The 24,749-nt window shown below is 49.2% G+C and overlaps 1 protein-coding gene across 1 annotated transcript in view; it reads right to left on the bottom strand.

The window, feature by feature from the left end:
* Positions 1 to 24,749, bottom strand: part of LOC119954542 (insulin-like growth factor 2 mRNA-binding protein 3) — a 207,421-nt gene that overhangs the window by 18,912 nt on the left and 163,760 nt on the right. The window contains exons 4-8 of the mRNA XM_038779855.1: positions 20,715 to 20,766; positions 16,549 to 16,612; positions 11,383 to 11,649; positions 8,363 to 8,497; positions 2,865 to 2,987 (exon numbers count right to left, since the gene is read on the bottom strand). Coding sequence (XP_038635783.1) covers positions 2,865 to 2,987; positions 8,363 to 8,497; positions 11,383 to 11,649; positions 16,549 to 16,612; positions 20,715 to 20,766 — 641 coding nt within the window. The remainder of the gene's footprint in view (positions 1 to 2,864; positions 2,988 to 8,362; positions 8,498 to 11,382; positions 11,650 to 16,548; positions 16,613 to 20,714; positions 20,767 to 24,749) is intronic.

Genomic DNA, 24,749 nt, shown 5'->3' with positions numbered 1-24,749 from the left:
ACAAATGATTTAGAGGAAAATGTAACTGGTCTGATTAGTAAGTTTGCAGACGACACAAAGGTTGGTGGAATTGCGGATAGCGATGAGGACTGTCAGAGGATACAGCAGGATTTAGATCGTTTGGAGACTTGGGCGGAGAGATGGCAGATGGAGTTTAATCCGGACAAATCTGAGGTAATGCATTTTGGAAGGTCTAATGCAAGTAGGGAATATACAGTGAATGGTAGAACCCTTAAGAGTATTGAAAGTCAGAGAGATCTAGGTGTACAGGTCCACAGGTCACTGAAAGGGGCAACACAGGTGGAGAAGGTAGTCAAGAAGGCATACAGCATGCTTGCCTTCATTGGCTGGGGCATTGAGTATAAGAATTGGCAAGTCATGTTGCAGCTGTGTAGAAGCTTAGTTAGGTCACACTTGGAGTATAGTGTTCAATTCTGGTCGCCACACTACCAGAAGGATGAGGAGGCTTTAGAGAGGGTGCAGAAGAGATTTACCAGGATGTTGCCTGGTATGGAGGGCATTAGCTATGAGGAGCGGTTGAATAAACTCGGTTTGTTCTCACTGGAACGATGGAGGTTGAGGGGCGACCTACAAAATTATGAGGGGCATAGACAGAGTGGATAGTCAGAGGCTTTTCCCCAGGGTAGAGGGGTCAATTACTAGGGGGCATAGGTTTAAGGTGCGAGGGGCAAGGTTTAGTGTAGATGTACGAGGCAAGTTTTTTTACACAGAGGATAGTGGGTGCCTGGAACTCGCTGCCGGAGGAGGTGGTGGAAGCAGGAACGATAGTGACAGTTAAGGGGCATCTTGACAAATACATGAATAGGATGGGAATAGAGGGACACGGACCCAGGAAGTGTAGAAGATTGTAGTTTAGATGGGCAGCATGGTCGGCACGGGCTTGGAGGGCCGAAGGGCCTGTTCCTGTGCTGTACTTTTCTTTGTTCCTTGGCCACTCAGTTCAAAAGCAATTTGGGACAGGTAATAAATGCAGCACCCATGTCCCAGCAATTAATAAGAAGGAATGTGAAATCGGGCCTCGGGAATCATTGGAATGAGCTGCTGCCCCGTGCGGCCCAATCACGTACCTTAGCAGTAACGACTCTGAGTCCCGGTGGGTTGGAGGGCAATGAGGGCAGTTGGGAGGAAAGCTATCCATCCTCTTGGATTTATATTATTGTTAAGTTTTAAAATTAAACCTAACCACTTTGTTGATGGTGGCTGGTTAGGTTGCAACCAACTCCTAAAAGCCTGGGTAGAACCATACGCTAAGGCAGCTGTATTCCAGGGTAAAGGCGCGATGGAGAAAGGAACTGAAGGCTACGCTGATGGAGTACGATGAGGAGGTGTGGAAGGAGGTTTGTGCGGAGCAGAAACAACAGCTTGGGCCAGCTGGGTTCAACGGTCAGTTTCTGCACTGTAAATTCCAGGGGGTCTAATGTCAGGTTTTGTAGTTTTTCTGGAGGTTGAATATTGTCCAATGTCAACATTGACAATGAATATAATTCAGGCACCTTTGGGCCCAGGGAGTAGACCCAAAACACTGGGGATTTTAAACAATGCAGCAAGACCACTTTCTGCCCCATGCTTACTCATTAACTACTAAAAAAAACTTTTTTTCTCTTCTGCCCTTTTTCTTGGATCCAGAATATCTCAAAGTGCTTCAAAGCCGATGAAATACTGTTGAAGCGGGGGGGGGCAACACTTAGTAGCGTTGAAGGTAACCCGGCGTTTTCACACAGCAAACTCCCACAAACAACAATTTAATAATAACCACCAAATCTGGGCGGGATTCTCTGATCCTGAGGCTAAGTGTTGACGCCATCGTAAACGCCGCCGTGTTTCTCGACTGCGTCAACATGGCCTCAGGATCAGAAATTCTGACCCCTACAGGGGGCCAGCACTGGAGCGACCCCCGCCACTCCAGCTGCCGATCCCGACGTCAGATGGGCGCCGCGGGTTTGCGCATGCGCAGTGGCTCCCTTCTCCGCGCCGGCCCCGACACCACATGTCTGTAGGGCTACAGGGGCCGGCGTGGAACAAAAGAGTCCCCCAGCCCGCGAGGCCGGCCCGCCGATCGGTAGGCCCCGATCGCAGGCTAGGCCACAGCGGAGGCCCCTTGGGGTCGGGACCCCCCCCCCCCCCCCCCCACACCAGGCCACCCCGGATGCATCCGCACCAAAGTCCCGCCGGTTAAGAGAAGGTGTGAATGGTGTCAGCGGGGCTCGGCTTTTTCTGCATGGTCGCTTGGCCCATCCCAGGCCGAGATCGCCAGGGGGGGGGGGGGGGGGCATAATGCGGCCCCCGACTGACGCCACGCCGGCGCCAATGGCGCTGATTCTCCTGCTCTCTGGAGAATCGGCGGACTGGCGTCTGGGAAGCGTGGCGCGATTTGCGCCGGCCCCGGCACTTCTCCGGCTCGGACCCGGGGTGAGACAATCCCGCCCTCTGTTTTTAGTGATGTTGGATAAATATTGCCCCGGTCAGCAGGGAGAAGTTCCCTACTCTTCATCATGAGGGATCTTCTATGACCCCCGAGAGACAAGGGGCCCAGGATTAAGAACTCATCTGAAAGGTAACAGCAACCGACTGGATTTTACACTGAGATATCTGGAGCATGACTAAACCCCCCCCACCTTGTGTCTTAGGGCTGAGAATGATACACTCTGAAACAGAGGCTGATCCCTAACTATGGACAACTTAGGATGAGGAAGTCTTCAGAGGAAAGGAGGGGAAGATGAGGATAATTTGCAGGAAGAAGCAGTTCTTCATTTCCCATTCATGGATGACAACAGCTTAACCTTCTGCTGACCTGATATGTCTCTGTGAGAGGGTCGAAGAGGGGATCAGTGGTCTGGACTTACGGAGAGATTGTGATTTTTGTTTCTGTCTCCTGTTCAACCTTCTTCAGATTCCGGCCTTCCTTCCCAATCAACCTGCCGACAAAGTTATTGTGCGCCAAAATCTTCAACGGAACCTCCTCGGCCCTGTGGAGATGATGTTTTGGTTAAACTAAAGAAGAGAAATTCAGGAAGGAATTCAGATAACGAGTGTAACAGCACGTATGGTACGGTGGCGCATCGATTAACACGACTACCTCACGGTTTGATCCCAGCCCCGGGTCACTGTCTGTGTGGAGTTTGCATATTCTCCCCGTATCTGCGTGGGTCTCACCCCTACAATCCAAAAGGATGTGCAGGGCAGATGGATTGGCCACGCTAAATTGCTCCTTAATTGGAAAAACAAATTGGATCCTCTAAACCTATTTTTAAAATACAGGTGTGACAGCGAAGGGTGTATCAGTGTTAAAGTGAGGGGTGTGGGGTATATCAGACTGTGACAGTGAGTGGTGTGGGGTATATCAGTGTTACAGTGAGGGGTGTGGGATATATCAGTGTTACAGTGAGGGGTGTGGGGTATATCAGAGTGTTACAGTGAGGGATGTGGGGTATATCAGTGTTACAGTGAGGGGTGTGGCATATATCAGTGTTACAGTGAGGGGTGTGGGGTATATCAGTGTTACAGTGAGGGGTGTGGGATATATCAGTGTTACAGTGAGGGGTGTGGGGTATATCAGTGTTACAGTGAGGGGTGTGGGATATATCAGTGTTACAGTGAGGTGTGTGGGGTATATCAGTGTTACAGTGAGGGGTGTGGGATATATCAGTGTTACAGTGAGGGGTGTGGGAAATATCAGTGTTACAGTGAGGTGTGTGGGATATATCGGTGTTACAGTCAGGAGTGTGGGGTATATCAGTGTTACAGTGAGGGGTGTGGGGTATATCCAAGTGTTACACTGGGGGGTGTGGGGTATATCCAAGTGTTATAGTGAGGGGTGTGGGGTATATCCAAGTGTTACAGTGAGGGGTGTGGGGTATATCAGTGTTACAGTGAGGGGTGTGGGGTATATCAGAGTGTTACAGTGGGGGTGTGGGGTATATCAGAGTGTTACAGTGAGGGGTGTGGTGGTATATCAGAGTTACAGTGAAGGGTGTGGGTTATATCAGAGTACTTCACAGCTCCAGGGTCCCAGGTTCGATTTCGGCTTGGGTCACTGTCTGTGTGGAGTCTGCACATCCTCCCCGTGTGTGCGTGGGATTCCTCCGGGTGCTCCAGTTTCCTCCCACAGTCCAAAGATGTGCAGGTTGGGTGGATTGGCCATGATAAATTGCCCTTAGTGTCCAAAATTCTATGATCTACGATAAACCTAGGACAAACGTTCGGCACAACATCGTGGGCCGAAGGGCATGTTCTCTGTGCTGTTTTTCTCTATGTTCTTCTCTATGTTACAGTGAGGGGTGTGGTATATATCAGGGTTACAGTGAGGGGTGTGGGGTATATCAGAGTGTTACAGTAGGGGTGTGGGGTATATCAGTGTTACAGTGAGGGGTGTGGGATATATCAGAGTGTTACAGTGAGGGGTGTGGGGTATATCAGAGTGTTACAGTGAGGGGTGTGGGGTATATCAGAGTGTTACAGTGAGGGGTGTGGGATATATCAGAGCGTTACAGTGAGGGGTGTGGGGTATATCAGTGTTACAATGAGGGGTGTAGGGTATATCAGAGTGTTACAGTGAGGGGTATGGGGTATATCAGAGTGTCACAGTGAGGGGTGTGGGGTATATCAGTGTTACAGTGAGGGACGTGGGGTATATCAGAGTGTTACAGTGAGGGGTGTGGGGTATATCAGAGTGTTACAGTGAGGGGTGTGGGGTATATCAGAGTGTTACAGTGAGGGGTGTGGGGTATATCAGAGTGTCACAGTGAGGGGTGTGGGGTATATCAGAGTGTTACAGTGAGGGGTGTGGGGTATATCAGTGTTACAATGAGGGGTGTAGGATATATCAGAGTGTTACAGTGAGGGGTATGGGGTATATCAGAGTGTCACAGTGAGGGGTGTGGGATATATCAGAGTGTTACAGTGAGGGGTGTGGGGTATATCAGAGCGTTACAGTGAGGGGTGTGGGGTATATCAGAGTGTCACAGTGAGGGGGTGGTGTATATCAGAGTGTTACAGTGAGGGGTGTGGGGTATATCAGGGTTACAGTGAGGGGTGTGGGATATATCAGAGTGTTACAGTGAGGGGTGTGGGGTATATCAGTGTTACAGTGAGGGGTGTGGGGTATATCAGAGTGTTACAGTGAGGGGTGTGGAGTATATCAGTGTTACAGTGAGGGGTGTGGGGTATATCAGAGTGTTACAGTGAGGGGTGTGGGGTATATCAGTGTTTCAGTGAGGGGTGTGGGGTATATCAGAGTGTTTCAGTGAGGGGTGTGGGGTATATCAGAGTGTTACAGTGAGGGGTGTGGGGTATATCAGTGTTACAGTGAGGGACGTGGGGTATATCAGAGTGTTACAGTGAGGGGTGTGGGGTATATCAGAGTGTTACAGTGAGGGGTGTGGGGTATATCAGAGTGTTACAGTGAGGGGTGTGGGGTATATCAGAGTGTCACAGTGAGGGGTGTGGGGTATATCAGTGTTACAGTGAGGGACGTGGGGTATATCAGAGTGTTACAGTGAGGGGTGTGGGGTATATCAGAGTGTTACAGTGAGGGGTGTGGGGTATATCAGAGTGTCACAGTGAGGGGTGTGGGGTATATCAGAGTGTTACAGTGAGGGGTGTGGGGTATATCAGTGTTACAATGAGGGGTGTAGGATATATCAGAGTGTTACAGTGAGGGGTATGGGGTATATCAGAGTGTCACAGTGAGGGGTGTGGGATATATCAGAGTGTTACAGTGAGGGGTGTGGGGTATATCAGAGCGTTACAGTGAGGGGTGTGGGGTATATCAGAGTGTCACAGTGAGGGGGTGGTGTATATCAGAGTGTTACAGTGAGGGGTGTGGGGTATATCAGGGTTACAGTGAGGGGTGTGGGATATATCAGAGTGTTACAGTGAGGGGTGTGGGGTATATCAGTGTTACAGTGAGGGGTGTGGGGTATATCAGAGTGTTACAGTGAGGGGTGTGGAGTATATCAGTGTTACAGTGAGGGGTGTGGGGTATATCAGAGTGTTACAGTGAGGGGTGTGGGGTATATCAGTGTTTCAGTGAGGGGTGTGGGGTATATCAGAGTGTTTCAGTGAGGGGTGTGGGGTATATCAGAGTGTTACAGTGAGGGGTGTGGGGTATATCAGTGTTACAGTGAGGGACGTGGGGTATATCAGAGTGTTACAGTGAGGGGTGTGGGGTATATCAGAGTGTTACAGTGAGGGGTGTGGGGTATATCAGAGTGTTACAGTGAGGGGTGTGGGGTATATCAGAGTGTCACAGTGAGGGGTGTGGGGTATATCAGTGTTACAGTGAGGGACGTGGGGTATATCAGAGTGTTACAGTGAGGGGTGTGGGGTATATCAGAGTGTTACAGTGAGGGGTGTGGGGTATATCAGAGTGTCACAGTGAGGGGTGTGGGGTATATCAGAGTGTTACAGTGAGGGGTGTGGGGTATATCAGTGTTACAATGAGGGGTGTAGGATATATCAGAGTGTTACAGTGAGGGGTGTGGGGTATATCAGAGTGTCACAGTGAGGGGTGTGGGATATATCAGAGTGTTACAGTGAGGGGTGTGGGGTATATCAGAGCGTTACAGTGAGGGGTGTGGGGTATATCAGAGTGTCACAGTGAGGGGGTGGTGTATATCAGAGTGTTACAGTGAGGGGTGTGGGGTATATCAGGGTTACAGTGAGGGGTGTGGGATATATCAGAGTGTTACAGTGAGGGGTGTGGGGTATATCAGTGTTACAGTGAGGGGTGTGGGGTATATCAGAGTGTTACAGTGAGGGGTGTGGAGTATATCAGTGTTACAGTGAGGGGTGTGGGGTATATCAGAGTGTTACAGTGAGGGGTGTGGGGTATATCAGTGTTTCAGTGAGGGGTGTGGGGTATATCAGAGTGTTTCAGTGAGGGGTGTGGGGTATATCAGAGTGTTACAGTGAGGGGTGTGGGGTATATCAGAGTGTTACAGTGAGGGGTGTGGGATATATCAATATTACAGTGAGGGGTGTGGTGTATATCAGAGTGTTACAGTGAGGGGTGTGGGGTATATCAGTGTTACAGTGAGGGGTGTGGGCTATATCAGAGTGTCACAGTGAGGGGGTGGTGTATATCAGAGTGTTACAGTGAGGGGTGTGGGGTATATCAGAGTGTTACAGTGAGGGGTGTGGGGTATATCAGAGTGTTACAGTGAGCGGTGTGGGGTATATCAGAATGTTACAGTGAGGGGTGTGGGGTATATCAGAGTGTTACAGTGAGGGGTGTGGGGTATATCAGAGTGTTACAGTGAGGGGTGTGGGGTATATCAGAGTGTTACAGTGAGGGGTGTGGGGTATATCAGGGTTACAGTGAGGGGTGTGGGATATATCAGAGTGTTACAGTGAGGGGTGTGGGGTATATCAGTGTTACAGTGAGGGGGGTGGGGTATATCAGAGTGTTACAGTGAGGGGTGTGGGGTATATCAGTGTTACAGTGAGGGGTATATCAGTGTTACAGTGAGGTGTGTGGGGTATATCAGAGTGTTACAGTGAGGGGTGTGGGGTATATCAGTGTTACAGTGAGGGGTGTGGGGTATATCAGAGTGTTACAGTGAGGGGTGTGGGGTATATCAGTGTTACAGTGAGGTGTGTGGGGTATATCAGAGTGTTTCAGTGAGGGGTGCGGGGTATATCAGTGTTACAGTGAGGGGTATATCAGAGTGTTACAGTGAGGGGTGTGGGGTATATCAGTGTTACAGTGAGGGGGTGGGATATATCAGAGTGTTACAGTGAGGGGTGTGGGGTATATCAGTGTTACAGTGAGGGGTGTGGGGTATATCAGAGTGTTACAGTGAGGGGTGTGGGGTATATCAGAGTGTTACAGTGAGGGGTGTGGGGTATATCAGTGTTACAGTGAGGGGTGTGGGGTATATCAGTGTTACAGTGAGGTGTGTGGGGTATATCAGAGTGTTTCAGTGAGGTGTGTGGGGTATATCAGTGTTACAGTGAGGGGTGTGGGGTATATCAGTGTTACAGTGAGGGGTGTGGGGTATATCAGTGTTACAGTGAGGGGTGTGGGGTATATCAGTGTTACAGTGAGGGGTGTGGGGTATATCAGAGTGTTACAGTGAGGGGTGTGGGGTATATCAGTGTTACAGTGAGGGGTGTGGGGTATATCAGAGTGTTACAGTGAGGGGTGTGGGGTATATCAGTGTTACAGTGAGGGGTGTGGGGTATATCAGAGTGTTTCAGTGAGGGGTGCGGGGTATATCAGTGTTACAGTGACGGGTGTGGGGTATATCCGAGTGTTGCAGTGGGGGGGGGGGGGGGGGGGGGTATATCAGTGTTAGGGGTTCCTTCTTTACCCAGATGGTCGCTGTGGTAAGTTACGTACGTTTTGGTCGCCTGTGCTTCCTGGTGCATAATCTCCAGAATCATCTTACACGCAGCTGAACAGCCCTCGGCCGTTGAGTGAATGCTGATTGGCTTCTCTGCTGCACCTGCATTCTCCTTTCGATGGACGTCAATCCTGCAGAAACACAGAGAAACCGTGTCCCATCAACACCCTGTCTCTCTTCACCCCACCTTCCCTCGGACCTTTGTTTTCTCTCTCACTCTCTTCCTAGAATTCTCTTTACACTCTTCATTGCTTATCCTTCTGTCATTTCCTATTCTTTTCTTTCCCCCTCTAACATTCTGCCCTCTTTTCTCTACTCTCTCTCTCTCTACACTTTCTTTCTGCCTCAGTCTTCATCCGCTATTCTCCTACTTCCTTCTATTTCCCTCCAATTCCTGTCCCCTCATTTTGAACTCGCTTCTCTCCACCCGTGCTCCTCACTACACTTGAATCTTATAAAAGTGAGATCAATAGGTTATTCCCATATTTCTGGGTGACTGCCTTTTCTATCTTATGTTCTCTGCTGCTCTCTCAAGCTATCATTCCTTACATGGTCCTACCAGTTCTGACCAAAAACATTGTTTTATCAGATAAGACAGACATTAATACACTTGCCTCCAGTATCTGATTGGTTGGTAAGAGAATCATAGTAGCAGGAGTAGGCCACTTAGCCTCTCGAGTGGTATTTAATTCATAGTTGATCTGTACACTTTACATTGCCTTTGCTCCATATCCCTTTGTAGAATTTCTGTTGAGTAAGACCTGTGTGGTCACCATCTGTCTCATTTTTCAGTTAAGTGTCTAAAAATGAGCAAGAAGCATCTTCACTACTCCCCAGCCCCAACACCCCTCAGTTCATCAGTCACCACAAACCTCAAACTGTAACTTGAGAACACTGATGCAGAGCTAGAGTGGCAGATGTTACACAAAAGGTTATTCGTGAAGGCCCCACCTTCTCAACCTTGCCCCTTGCCTGAGGTGTGGTGATCCTCAGGTTAAATCGCCACCAGTCAGCTCTCCCCCCTCAAAGGGGAACCTGAGGAAGGAGCAGTGCTCCGAAAGCTAGTGTTTTGAAACAAACCTGTTGGACTTTAACCTGGTGTTGTAAGACTTCTTACTGATCTCAAAGGGGAAAGCAGCCTATGGTCATCTGGGACTGTGGCGACTTGATTTGTACAAACCTGTACAAGGCCGTTTCCTTACAATAATTTAATACTAATTAAGAGGACTCAGTAATGTTGGACCAGCTGAAGTTACAACAGACCTGTGATCACCAACCTGACCTCAGGTACAATTCTGTGGACACCAATGACCATCTTTGTGTGATCACAGGGTCTTATCGCCAATGACCATCTTTGTGTGATCACAGGGTCTTATCGCCAATGACCATCTTTGTGTGATCACAGGGTCTTATCGTCAATGACCATCTTTGTGTGATCACAGGGTCTTACCGCCAATGAATACCACATAATCCCTGTCCTTGGCTGCTGTTTTGACAAACTGGTTTAGAATTTGGCCATGCAGCACACATTTCCAGATGCCACATGGCCCAAGGTTCCAAAATGGCAGACTGTACATTCCTGGTCTGATATACACCAAATGCCTTTTTAGGGAAAAACACAAGGGAATTTTACTTACTGCTTAAGGAGACTTTATACCCTTTTTTACACATTAATGGGGATCTGCCCCTTTTGAGGCCCCATCTAGGAGATTGGTACTCTGAGGCAGCTAACAACATTGTGGACTGCACTCTGGGAAATCCAGTCCCAGGAAACACCTCCCAACTACGAAGGATAAATGTTATTTATAAGCGAGATAAATAAGCTACTCCGACACGAATGATGGGAGGAAGACAAGCATGAATGGTGCCAGGGAGACCCGGCCAATTATACCCACGAGCTCTGATCCTGCCCGAGACTTGTCGGTACTCTACTTCCTTCTTTGAGGCCATGCCCAGGATTGTGGGAGTGAGGGTGGAGCCACGTGGTGGTCTTCAGGGTATCAGAGCAGCCAGAGTTCTTTATGGGGAGGGGGGCTGACACCTGAGCATGTGCCTCCCTGACCACCCGCTGGAGGCTCCGGCTCGGCTGGCGATTGTCAGCATCACACAAGGCCGCAGACTGGCTGTCCAACTTGGCGGAATTTCTCAGGCTGGAGAAAATAAAGTACGCCATGCGAGGATCGGAGGAGGACTTCCCCAAGACATGGAAGCTGTTCATCAACTTATTCCAAAACCTGTTCGTAATCAGCAATCAATAAAGTTGGGAGGGGGGGGGGGGGGGGGGGGGGGGGGGAGAGACCCAGGACAAGTCACAAAATAAGGAAGGGGGAAGAAAGACAAAAGCACCCAAGGTAAACACGGGACAGGTAGAGGAGAAATGTATGTGTGTTGGTCCTGTCTTGTTATGTAAAGTTTGCAATGAAATGTCAAAACTCTAATAAAAATATATTTTTTTAAAATAAGGTACTGCCCAATTTCTGGGCTAGAAACTTTGCAATAGGAATCAATTGGTTAGCAGCTAAATCATGGCAAATGCTTCTCTGTATCCAAGGAATAAAAACACCATCATAAGACTACCTTAGCTACAATCACTTAACTCAGCACAGGGACTAAACCTAGGTATGCATTGAAATGCGGGGAGTGGAGCTGTTACACATTGAGTTATTAAGGATCCATGATGTTTGGGGACCGTTCCCATTTTGGTCCACATCATCATCACCCCAAGGTGACCATGCTGGACAAACATTAATCACATTATATTGTCGGCAGGAGTTAGCATATAGATCAACCATCAAATCATCAATTAGTGGAGCAGGCCGAAGGGGCTGCGTGCACTCCTCCTGCCCTAAACCAAGATTCATCTTGGGCTAGGATGTGGGATTAGTTTATTAACTGGGCGCCAACACCCCACCGGCAGTGGCAGGAGTTCAGAGTAAAGGATTGGATTGTGGTCATTTGCATGATAAAGTGTTATAGAGCAGTCTGGTTAGCGTAAAGTATAGCAGGAGAATCTTACTTGGATTGTGTTTGTTTAGTGATATTCCGAATGGTGGCTCCTTCTTTTCCAATAATGGCTCCCACAAACTGGGTTGGGACCAGGATCCGCAGAGGAATGTCGAACTGTTGTTTTGTTGTTGCTGCTGGGCCTTGTTGAGGAGGGCCTCTCCCGCTGAACCCTCTACGGCCCATCTCCTGGCTTTGTTGCAGGGCCTGCTCATCGGGGATGTAGGTGACTGTCAGGCTGTAGCTCTCCATCTGGTAGCCATTCAGCTTGGTTATTGCTCTGAGGGGAAAGAGACGCAAGAACAAAACGGCCCATTTTTATTTTTGTTCAGAGTTACAAAGAATTAATGGCACAGAAACATTTGGCCTAATCCTCTGTGCTAGTGTTTATGCTCCACATGGGTCTCCTCTCACGTTGTTTTGCCCCATCGGCAAATCCTCCTATTCCTTTCTCCCTCATGTGTTTATTGGGGGTCGACAAGTGGTCAGATGGGGGGGGATAGTCAAGGGGTGGGGGTTGTGGTTGGGGGTGTTCAGTGTGAGTGCTTGAGGAATCTGTTGTACAGTTACGCAGAGGTTAAGAAGAGGTTTTAATCTGTCTAACAATTCCTGAATAAATATTCAGGGTAAGTACATCAGAACTGCCCAAAGTCTCGAGACTCGAGCGATATTCGCAGGGGAGTCCCAGGAAGCAGGGGAACTGTCGACCGCAACATGAAACTTTCTGGGCAATTCCCACAGATTTCAGTGCATCGGGACTTCCACGGTGTTCCGTCGGATATCTCAGTCGTACAATCAATCTCTGACGATCTGCGTACTGGATGATTTGGTGTGTATCTCTCTGAAACTCTCTGAAGGCAAACCCACCAACATTAGCCTCCATCCGCCACCAGGTGGGGCAGTCTGTGGAGACCCACTCCATCAACTTGCTTTGCTTAGAAGCACAAATCATTAAGTCCACAAATTTCAGAAATCAATGCTTTGATTTTACTGACGTGAGGCATTGCATTGGAAGTCTGGTTTATTAGATTGGTTTCCTCATCTTTCAGCTTGAAAAACATTATGTTGCAAATTGTTGAGAGAGAGAGCAAAGAACCACACCACACAGGCTTCTACAAGCTCAGTCAATGAAGGGACCAATGGTCTAGTTCCATAAACAATGAGATTTAAATATAGAGAAAGAAAGAGAGACGAAAGGATAAAGAGCGAATTAAAGTCAAATTAGGTACAGAGTGGGAAAGAAAGATTGGATTAGAAATCGAGAGGGCAGGGCAGCATGGTGGCGCAGTGGTTAGCATTGCTGCCTCACAGCGCCGAGGTCCCAGGTTCGATCCCGGCTCTGGGTCACTGTTCGTGTGGAGTTTGCACATTCTCCCCGTGTTTGTGTGGGTTTTGCCCCCACAACCCAAAGATGTGCAGGCGAGGTGGATTGGCCACGCTAAATTGTCCCTTTATTGGAAAAAATGAATTGGGCACTCTAAATTTTTAAAAAAAGAAGAAATCAAGGGGGCAAAGAGCAGAAAGAAAGAACAACTAAAAACTTTAGAAACAACTACTACCTGCAAAAATTAAACTCCACTGTTCGATTATTCCCTTACGAGGCCAGAAAGGTATTGCATGAATATTGAATTCACATTAAAAGCTTCCTCAAGCCATTCAGTGCCAGCCCTAACTTTGTATCAATTCTATGTAACAACCTAAATATAACAATTTCTGGAAATTCACAGGGAGATTGAGGGGAAGCTCCGATTTTGGTGAGACTATTGATAAGAGTTTTGGTGAAGGCCATGAAGCACCCACATGAGTTTGTTTTGTCAAACAGAAATTAACTTTTATTTACAACAACATTCAGACAGCACCAATAGTTCACCACAGGCTCTCTCTCTCTAGCCACGACCATGCCGGCCGGCTCTATTTTCTACAGCTGTAAGGTTAACGATTGTCCCGAGCCTTATCGGGGGAGCTCATATTCCTCAAGATCCAAGGGGTAACCAAACCTGCCTTAAACATGTCCAGGCAGCGGGCGACAGAGGGGAACGTCCGACCGGACTGTCTGCCCCTCTTCCGCGGTTTTATTTGTGGCCGGATGCCCCAGCTTGCGGTGTCCACGGGCAGACATAAGGCCTTCGGTGTTCGGTTGGCACCAGAGCTGTTGGATTGGCTCATCGATCCCAGTTTTCACATTTTGATTTGATGTTTTTAAGTTTCCGTTCCTCTTTGTTCCTTTTGGGCTGTGCTCTGTTTGTTCTTTGTAGGAGCGGGCCACTTTTAATTTATCCCTTAATTAGTTTCAGTTCTTCTAATTAGTTGATTGGCCCTATAATACTTCCAAGGGGTAACCAGGGGCGGGCGGCCTCCGGGGTCCTGGGGGGGGGGGGGGGGGGAAGAGTGCGCAGGGGGATCTGGCCCCAGGGGGTGCCCCCACGGTGGCCTGGCCCAGCGATCCGCGGGCGGGCCTGTGCCGTGGGGGCACTCTTTCCCTCCGCACCGGCTGCTGTGGACATCCACCATGGCCGGCACAGAGACGAACCCCCCCCTGCGCATGTGCTGGGGTAACGCCAGCACACGCTGGCGCTCCCGCGCATGCGCCAACTCGCGCTGGCCGGCGTAGGCCCTTCGGCGCCAGTTGGCACGGTGCCAAGCCCTGCCAGCGACGGCCTAGCCCCTGAAGGTGTGGAGGATTCTGCACCTTCCGGGTGGCCCGACGCCGGAGTGGTTCATGCCACTCCTCGGCTCCGGGACCACCAGCCCCTCCGGGTAGGGGAGAATCCCGCCCCACGTTCTGTCTCTCTTCCACCATGCCCTGCATCGGTGTGTCCTTTTCCGATGGACTGTGCTGCTCATTTGGGTGCCTTTCCACCAATGTTGGGCTACCTTTGGGGTGGGTGGGGGTGGTGGGTGGGGGTGGTGGGTGAGGGGGTGGCATGTGCTGACTTGAAATCTGGTGGTTTTGTTTTCTTGTTGATTCATTGGTTTCTGTTTTTGGTGTATTGTGGAAGTTTCTATCTATTGCTGAAAGTTTCGTATTTCGCTGTGTTCTTTTGCACAAACTCAAAATATCTCCAAGGGGTAATCATTTGCCTCCACCCGATAAGATCCAGGCAGTTTACAACAGAGGTGACTGTATTCCAACAACTTGTGGTAATTCGCAACTCCTACTATATACATTCACTGCCACAAATTATAGTCTAGCTTTTTTAACATACTAATAACCACCAGAGCTGTTATTAGTTTTGTAAAATCAACTGATTTTTACTCTCCACAGTTTCTAGACTAGTGACTGCTGGGCAATTACTTGCCTAAATTAACGTCACCTCCTGGCTAGTGGTTACCAACCCTCTAGGATTACCTTGGAGTGTCCAGAAATCAAAGAGTTATTTCTTCAACATTGTTGGGAGCAGAAAACTCATTGGGGTATTTAAAAATTGTTCTTTTTTTAAAAACATGTCGTTTATTGGACGTTAAAATATTAATGGGGGTTGGAGGAGGAGGAGAAAAAGACCGTTTCACTGACAACCCAATTAGGTGATTACGTACCCATTTGATTTCCAGTCGGCTGTAGGGAGGCAGGACAATGCGAGGATGTATGTGGCCAGCAACCAATGGGGGTGGGATGGTCAGAGGCAGGAGGTCAAGTGACAACACCTCCAGGAACGTGTCCAACCAGAATTGGCAACCCTATCGCATCAAACTAAGTTACTCTGAAAGATGGAATTTCTGTGCAGCCATGACATCTCTTTGAAGGATCACCTTGAAACAAACTCCACTGGAGGAAGATTTTGTTAGCTGATCAGGCTACAGTGGGTTCACCATCCAGCTGGTCTTGGAATCCACAGATTAGAGATTTGCTAAACTGGTCAATTATGAGGTGCATTTATAGAACATTCTGAATCCGATCCCAAGATGTTGTTTCAAGGCTGTCAAGACCGTGGAACAGAGTGCAGCGGGAATTTACCAGAATTACGCCAGGGTTGAGCGATTCTAGTTATGTACAGAAACTTCGGAAGCTGGGGTTGTTCTGTTTAGAGGGAGGACGGTGAGGGGGAGATTTAATAGTGGCGTGCAAAATCATGAAAAGGGTAAATAAGGAGAAACTGTTTCCAGCGGCTGAAAGTTTGGTGAGCAAAGGATTTACAGCAATTGAAATTTTAATTAAATTTAAATTAAGCCTAATCGGCAAAAGGACCAGGTGGGATGGGGCCATGAGGAGATATGAGGATACGAGAAGATTGTTTTTTAAATGCACCAAGTTATTCTGCTCGGGAATTCACTGCCAAAAAGCAGATTCAGTGGTAACTTTCCAAATACTTTTAAAAAATAAATTTATAGTATCATAGAACATAGAACAGTACAGCACAGAACAGGCCTTCGGCCCTCGATGTTGTGCCGAGCAATGATCACCCTACTCAAACCCACGTATCCACCCTATACCCGTAACCCAACAACTCACCCCCTTAACCTTACTAAATATTTTTTTCTAATTAAGGGGCAATTTAACGTGGCCAATCCACCTATCCTGCACATCTTTGGATTGTGGGGGTGAGACCCACACAGACACAGGGAGAATGTGCAACCTCCACACGGACAGTGACCCGGAGCCAGGATCAAAACCTGGGACCTCGGCGCTGTGAGGCAGCAGTGCTAAACACTGCCCCACCGTTCTGCATTGTGCATACATGTGTTAACCACTGCATTACTATCCTGCATCGTGCATACATGTGTTAACCACTGCACCACTATCCTGCATCGTGCATACATGTGTTAACCACTGCATCACTGTCCTGCATCGTGCATACATGTGTTAACCACTGCACCACTATCCTGCATCGTGCATACATGTGTTAACCACTGCATCACTGTCCTGCATCGTGCATACATGTGTTAACCACTGCACCACTATCTTGCATCGTGCATACATGTGTTAACCACTGCATCACTGTCCTGCATCGTGCATACATGTGTTAACCACTGCACCACTATCCTGCATCGTGCATACATGTGTTAACCACTGCATCACCCTGCTGCCTTAGGGAATGGGATATCTACTTGAAATGGAAAATATTGCAGAGTTCTGGGGAAGAGGAGTGGGATTAATTAGATAGCTCTTTCAAAAAGGCCAGCAGAGGGCATGATGGGCCAAATGGCCTCTTTCTGTGTCGAGTCGTTCTAGGGTACTTACTGTCTGGCTTGGTCCTTGGTTCCATATGTGACATTCACCACTGCTGACTCCGTTTCTGTATTAACTAGAGGTAGAGGAATGCAAATGTCAATCACACGCTTCCAGCTCGCGATACATTTTTCGAGAGGCACTAACCTCCCCTGAGAAGGAACAGCCAAAGGGGTTTATACAAGTGAACTTGTACATTTTGACATCAGGAGCTGCACTCACACCAGCAGCGAGTTTGTGGACTTTATATTCAAAGATTCTTTTTAAACACTATATAAAAAGCATAAGATTCAGCTCCAGGAGACTTAAGGCAAAATATTCGGCTGAAAGACACAGACGAGTATAAATTTGCATTTACAAGAGCTAGGATCAGTTCATCAGATGATTCATTCCCTCCCTCTGTCAGGTATTCACACCTTCCTCACTGGCTAATTCAATCCCTCATATGCGACCCTCCTTCCTCCCTCAGCCACTTCCTTTATGTGGCTTGGTGCCTACTTTTCAATTACAATGTTCCTTGGAATGTTTTATTACATTAAGGGCGCGTGGGCTGGATTCTCCACATCCTCGCGCTCAAATGGCGGCCGGCGCAGGGCGGACAATCCAATTTGACGTTGTAATTGGGCACGGTGCCAGTTTGCCGACTCTCCGGGCACTGAAAATCGGTGTCACCGGGGAGTACGCCGTGCCGTCGGGGGTCATTGCCAGAGGCCCCCCTCCGACATTCACTGCCCCTGACCGCCCGAGTTCCCGACGGCGTGGAACTAACCAGCTACTGCCGGTCGGGAGGCTCGCGCGGCGGCTGCGGACTCAGTCCACGGCCGCCCTGGTTGGGGGCGGGACAATCGGAGGCCGGTGGGGGGGGGGGGGCATTACAGGCGGCTGGCAAATGCTTGTGCGGGGTTTGAGGGTCGGGCGCGCGGCCGATCGCGGAGGGGGGGGGGGGTCTCCTTTGTGGGTCTACCTCCGCGATCCGAGTCTGCCATGGAGCACGGCACGGCCGCTGGAAGCCACCGCCGTGCGCATGCGCGGCCTCTGACCCGGGAGTGCGGGAGCCCATATCTGCAGCAAAAGCTGCGAGATTCATTCTGGGTCCCTGCTTGCCCCCTGCAGGGCTAAGAATTCATTCCAGGATTTTCGGGGGTAGAACTCCACCGTTTTGACGCCGGCGTGGGGACATAGTCCCAATAATGGAGAATCCAGCCCAGGTTGTTGCACAAAAAAGTGTCTCAACTTTCAATGTTTCCCTGTGACTCAGAAAGTGGCTTGGGAGAGGTGAGAAGTACATCACGTTCAGTGGAATAAAATCTGGGAAATTCCCTCCCAGTACCCCTCAGAGGAGTAAAAACAGTTTCTTGGAAATCAGAGAAATTGTGAGGGATAATCCCAAGTCCCACCTTCCTTCTGTAGGCAGTGATATCAAACTAAGGATTAAGTACAGTTCCTTTCGAAGTTTCACTGTGAATCTTCACTCACCACTCAATCTGGCAATTTGCTTCTAGTGCTGACATCATGTGTAAAGTGAATCCCCCTGATATCTAATGTAGACGGCGCTTGCGGATGTGTCAGTTGTAGCCTCTGACTCATTGTTTCGGAGACCTAAACATAAAATGTAGGCCGCCTCTCCTGGTACAGTGCTGCCCTGGCAGCAAGGCCAATTTTCAGATGAGACTGGGCTCCTGGCTGCTCTCCCTGGCAAATGTAAAACAGGCCACCATATTGATGAGGGACCTCATTTATCCCTCGCTCAATGAGTGGAATCATCCATTCTCGGTGGCTGTCTCACTCGCTGCCTGAAAAAGTAGCCAGACAACTGCGCTGACTCTGAGGAGGAAGGCTTACCATATCTTCTGCCCATCGGGCAGTTAAGAGGACAGCGACTTCCCATCTATCAAGAGCTTCCAGTCAATCAAAGGCTGGCGGATTTTGCACTTGGCAGTGTCACAGAGACACCCTCCTGTCGCTGCCCCCCCCCCAGTAAAGGGTAACTGTTGTTAGTGAGGAGGTCTTAAGGGATGGGGAGGGGTCATCGGGAGAGGGGGGGGGGCAGCTGTCTGTGGCCGCCCTCATGTCCACAGCCTCAATTATGCACAGATTAGTGTTGTTTGAGAGACCCCTCCTCCCCTTCCAGTCCGCACAGTTTTATCTGGTGGCCGTATGTCAACAGACCACCCTGGAGTTGGGAAAATTGCAGTGGAGGTGGGTGGAGGCCCTCAAGTGGTTGTTAATTGGCCACTTAAGGGCCTCAATTGTCAGTGGGGTGGGAAGATCAAACATGGGCCTTTCCACCAAGAACTTGCTTCCAGTGGGGTCCAGATGCTAACCCGTCACATTCTCAGGACAACGGTGAATACTCTTCAGAAAAGTGCTTCATCGGATGTGAAAGGCGCTATTTAAATGCAAGTCTTCCTTTTGTTTTCTTTTATGATCCCTTATTACTAACCATTTTGGCTCAGAATATAAAAATGTGACCATTTCCGCCCCTCGCCCTGAAAGCCCGGCATGTTTGTGCTGTGAACTGATTCAAATCTGTTTAGATTTCTTGATCAAAGGTGGGATTTATCCCTCTCTTCATTCAACTCAATATCTGATCTTCTGGAGCGGAGCCAATCCCAGCTGTAGTGCTGCTGGCTTCAGTGGTTTGTGGTTTGCATCTGGCTCGAGCTTCAATGGGCTACAGTCAGTCTGGGTTAAAGCCATCACATCGTTTACTTGGCTTTGATACTCATTCCTGCATTACAGTCAAGTATCATTCTTGGCAGCTGAACTCAACCCATTGCTTTGTCCCCTGCCTTTCCATCCTGTGATTAATACGACAGAATCACCAACTAAACGGTGCTGGTGTTACATTCCATCGGTACTTGGGCAGAAACTGGACTCTACCAGCTACAATGGGAAGTCGTTCCTGGAGATTAAAGACTGTCAAAATATCAGAAACTTTCCCTGCTCCTAACTACTGTCCCTGAATGTAAGCAAGTACTTAAGAGACTGGCTCGTTGTTAACTGTGATACTCCCACAGTTGAACAGCCAGAAAACGCACCAACGGGGGAGATGCACCTGTCAGAAAATTTATGGGTTTAGGTGCAACCCTGCTTTTTACTGCCCACCCAACATTTACTCCCCAATGGAAGTCAACAATGAATTAACATTGGTGTGTGTGTGTCGGGAGGGCGGGGGGGGGGGGGGGGGGGGGGGGGGTCTAAGCTGACATTCCATCCAATTCCATTGGGATTTTGCCTAGTCAATTAGGAAAATAAATCACACCCATCCATCATCATATGGTGGCTTGGCTGGACTTGGGGAGATGCTGGCATAGTGCTAATGTATTAGAGAAAAAAAACCAGAGCACCACAGACATAGAACATAAAACAGTACAGCACAGAACAGGCCCTTCGGCCCTCGATGTTGTGCCGAGCAATGATCACCCTACTCAAACCCACGTATCCACCACATACCCGTAACCCAACAACCCCCCCTTAACCTTACTTTTAGGACACTACGGGCAATTTAGCATGGCCAATCCACCTAACCCGCACATCTTTGGACTGTGGGAGGAAACCGGAGCACCCGGAGGAAACCCACGCACACACGGGGAGGACGTGCAGACTCCGCACAGACAGTGACCCAGCCGGGAACTGAACCTGGGACCTTGGAGCTGTGAAGCATTGATGCTAACCACCATGCTACCCTGCTGCCCCAAACCTTTTAATTTGACGTCAGTAATAAAGAAAACGTTAGAACCCATTACAAAGTTTCTGATAACTGGACACTTACTTAGCAATTAATCATATAATTAGGCAGGGTCAACATGGATTTATGAAAGGTTTGACAAACCTGCTGGGAGTTTATTGTAGCAAAAGTAAAGGAGAACGAGAGGCAGCATCCCTCTCGATTCCCAGCATCCGCAGTATTTCACCTTTATTTGAAGACCTGTTTAACTCAGCCTCACTCTCAGGGGAACAAACCCAACTGAAATTCCAACTAGATGAAATCACGGCGGTGCATCTGAGCCGGGATATCATACCAAGACAGAAAGGGACTCAAATGGATTCGCATCTCTGGTGCTCTGATTATCCAATACGCCATTCACCATGAACCAACAATCTGAGCCGGGGGCCAGCGAGGCTGGAACACGGGCAAATGGGAAAGATCAGCCAGTTGTCTAACGATCACATACCTTGCTCACAATTCTCCACAGCTCCATGTTGGGCGAGCAATCCATCCAGTACCTATTGAACAGACACACAGACAGTTAGCAAGAATAGTGTGAAGGCAAGGGAAAGGCACACACACCTTGTTAGAATCATCAGGATTTCCAAGCAGTAGGAAGTGCATTTGGGCAATCATGTCTGTGCAAGCTCATAGCTAAAGCAATCCAAACTGAATTCAGCCCCCGTTCCCTCTCCAACGCCCTGTATCTTCATTAATTTCAAAGCAACAGGTGATGGGAGCCCCATTTTATTACAGGTGATAGAACCTGGCTGTGCTCTTGTGTCTGTCTTTGCGTGGGTGTGGATAGCATGCGCCTGTGCATGCTTTTGTGTGCATCTGCATATATATATATGTCTGCTTGTGCATGTGTGTGTGTGTGTGTGGAAGGTACCGGCTGCCCAACATCACTCCAGTTGACAGAGCCTCCTGGTATTTATGTCTCTGTGTGTTTTTGTTTGTAGACCCACATTGTGGTGTGGGTGAGTTTGAATGGGAAAATGTGTGTCTGTGCGAGTACATTTAAAAAAAAAATTTTTAGAGTACCCAATTCTTTATTTCCAATTAAGGGACAATTTAGCGCGGCTAATCCACCTACCCTGCACATCTTTTTGGGTTTTGGGGGTGAGACCCACGCAGACACGGGGAGAATGACCCGGGGCCGAGATCGAACCCGGGTCCTCAGCACCGTAGGCAGCAGTGCTAACCACTGTGCCACCGATTTGCACTGTATGTACGTGTGAGAAGCTGGGCGGCACATTAAGAATTACAGGGATGGGTTGTGCCTGATGGGTGATAGGACGATCTTGACTGTGGATCTGCCGGCCCCATATTTGTGAATCTATTATTGAGTGTGAGATCAAGAGCAGGTCATTCACAGGCACAAATGGACAACTTACTTCCCCATTTTGAGATGGGAGAGAGGGTCAGGCACTGCATCAACACACAGTCCGGGTATAAGATACACTTTATGGCTGTGCTCAGGGTTCTCTTCAACAGTATAACTCTCAGACAACCCTATCAGCTCCATTCCCAGCATTTCAGGATTCAGGGGCAGCACGGTAGCATGGTGGTTAGCCTAAATGCTTCACAGCTCCAGGGTCCCAGGTTCGATTCCCGGCTGGGTCACTGTCTGTGCGGAGTCTGCACGTCTTCCCCGTGTGTGCGTGGGTTTCCTCCGGGTGCTCCGGTTTCCCCCCCACAGTCCAAAGATGTGCGGGCTAGATGGATTGGCCATGCTAAATTGCCTGTAGTGTCCTAAAAAGTAAGGTTAAGGGGGGGGGGGGGGTTGTTGGGTTACGGGTATAGGGTGGATACGTGGGTTTGAGTAGGGTGATCATGGCTCGGCACAACATTGAGGGCCGAAGGGCCTGTTCTGTGCTGTACTGTTCTATGTTCTATGTTCTAGGTATCGTGAGCTGAATCCTGGGGTTTATGTTGTTCAATCCTTTCTCCCAACAATTGGAAGAGTGAAAATACTGGAAAGCTGAAATCAAAATAGAAAATTCTGCAACAGACAGCCAGTCAGCTGGGAATAGGTGCTGCCTAATAATAATAATAATCTTTATTGTGACAAGTAGGCTTACATTACATTTAGGGCCTCACGGTAGCATGGTGGTTAGCATCAATGCTTCACAGCTCCAGGGTCCCAGGTTCGATTCCCGGCTGGGTCACTGTCTGTGTGGAGTCTGCACGTCCTCCCCGTGTGTGCGTGGGTTTCCTCCGGGTGCTCCGGTTTCCTCCCACAGTCCAAAGATGTGCGGGTTAGGTGGATTGGCCATGCTAAATTGCCCGTAGTGTAAGGTTAATGGGGGGATTGTTGGGATACGGGTTACGTGGGTTTAAGTAGGGTAATTATTGCTCGGCACAACATCGAGGGCTGAAGGGCCGTACTGTTCTATTAACACTGCAATGAAGATACTGTGAAAAGCCCCTAGTCGCCTCATTCCGGTGCCTGTTCGGGTACACTGAGGGAGAATTCAGAATTCTCAGCTGGTACCGGAATTGAACCGACGCTGCTGGCCTTGTCCTGCATCACAATCCAGCTGTCTAGCCCACTGAGCTAAACCAGCCCTCTAAGGAACCTCAGTGAGTTCCTGCAGTGCATCTTGCAGATGTAACACACGGCTGCTACTATGCGTCGGTGGTGGAGGGTTTGAATATTTGTGGAAGGGCTGCCGAAGTGGGTCGCTTTGTCCTGGATGCTGTCGAGCTTTATGAGCATCGTGGAGCTGCACTCATCCCATGGGGAGTATTCCATCACACTCCTGACTTGTAGATGGTGGACAGGCTTTGGGGAGTGAGGAAGTGAGTTACTCTCCACAGAATTCCCAGCCTCAGACCTGCTCTTGTAGCCACAGTATTTATACGGCTGGGTCTAGTTCAGTTTCTGGTCAATGGTAACCCCCAGGATGTCAATAGTGGGGAATTCAGTGATGGTAATGCCATTGAATGTCAAGAGGCGATAGTTAAATTCTCTCTTATTAGAGATTGTCATTACCTGACACTTGTGCGATACAAACGTTACTTGCCACATATCAGCCCAAGCCTGGATATTGTCCAGGTCTTGCTGCATTTGGACATGGACTGCTCCATTATCTGAGGAGTCACGAATGGTGCTGAACATTGTGCAGTCATCGCAAACATCCCCACTTCTGACCTTACGATGGAGGGAATGTCATTGATGAAGCAGCTGAAGATGGTTGGGCCTCGGACACTACCCTGAGGAACTCCCGCAGTGACAGACAATCGACCTTGAACCAACATAATCACCATTGTGCCAAGTATAACTCCAACCAGTGGAGAGTTTCCCCCTGATTCCCATTGACTCCAGTTTTGCTCAGGTATCCTGAAGCCACACTCGATCAAATGCTGCCTTGATATCCAGGGTAGTCACCATGACCTCACCTCTTGATTTCAACTCGTTTGTTCATGTTTGAATCAAGGCACAAGACCTCCGGTGGCGGCCATGGAGGAGTAGGTCGCGCATTCGGCAGCTCCCGTCTGGAATGGACTCTCGGACCTTTTTCAGGAGTTTTCACGGAATTGTTGGGGCAGATTGGTGAAGGGAACACTGCCAAAAGGATTCCCTCTCTGCTGTATGGATAGCTGGACCAGGAGTGGCCGGGTGAAGCGTTTAAGTCCCAACAGACAGAAGCGTGCGGAGCGGGCACCGAGGCACGGCATGGCGGCCGGTATAGACCAGGGTCCATGGGTGCAATGGGCACAGGAGCAACAGGAGTTCCTGAGGGGCTATTTTGCTGATCTTAAAAAGGACCTGCTGGCCCCGATGAAGGCATCAATAGACTAAATGATGGCAACTCAGGCCACACAAGGGAAAGCGATTAAGGAGATGGAGAAAAAGCTATCCAACCATTGACGTTGGTCGAATTGGCCCTTAAGGTGGAGGCGCAGGATAACCTCCACAGAAGTGGCAGGAGACGCTAAGGAACTAAAGGGTTTCATGGAGTAGATGGGGATCCTTGAAGGTTCGCGCGGCCGAGAACGAAGGAGTTCTCTTTTTTCTCCCACGTTCATAAGGTTTATTCCCGCATAGACTTCTTTGTCTTGAGCAGGGCGTTAATCCCAAAGGTGGTGGGGACAGAATACTCAGCAATCACAGTCTCGGACCAGGCCCCACACTGGGTGGACCTGCGGCTTAAAGAGGAGAGAGGGCAGCGCCCACTCTGGAGACTAGATGTGGGGCTGCTGGCGGACGAAGAGTTTTGCGGGCAGATTAGCAGGAACATCCAGGATTACCTGGAAACAAACGATATGGGTGAGGTAGCAGCGGCAACGGTCTGGGAGGCTCTGAAGGCAGGTGTCAGATGGGAACTCATCTCAATCCGATCCCATAGGGAAAAGAGAGAAAGTGCGGAGAGGGAGAGACTGGTGGAGGAGATACTCCGAGTGGACAGGAGATACGTGGAGGCCCCCGAGGTGGGGCTACTGAGGGAGCGGCGGAGTCTGCAGGCGGAGTTTGAACTGCTGAGCACAGGGAAAG

The sequence above is a fragment of the Scyliorhinus canicula genome, chromosome 19 (assembly GCF_902713615.1).
Source record: "Scyliorhinus canicula chromosome 19, sScyCan1.1, whole genome shotgun sequence".
NCBI classification, from domain to species: Eukaryota; Metazoa; Chordata; class Chondrichthyes; order Carcharhiniformes; family Scyliorhinidae; genus Scyliorhinus; species Scyliorhinus canicula.
This window is presented reverse-complemented; position numbering and strand designations above follow the sequence as displayed.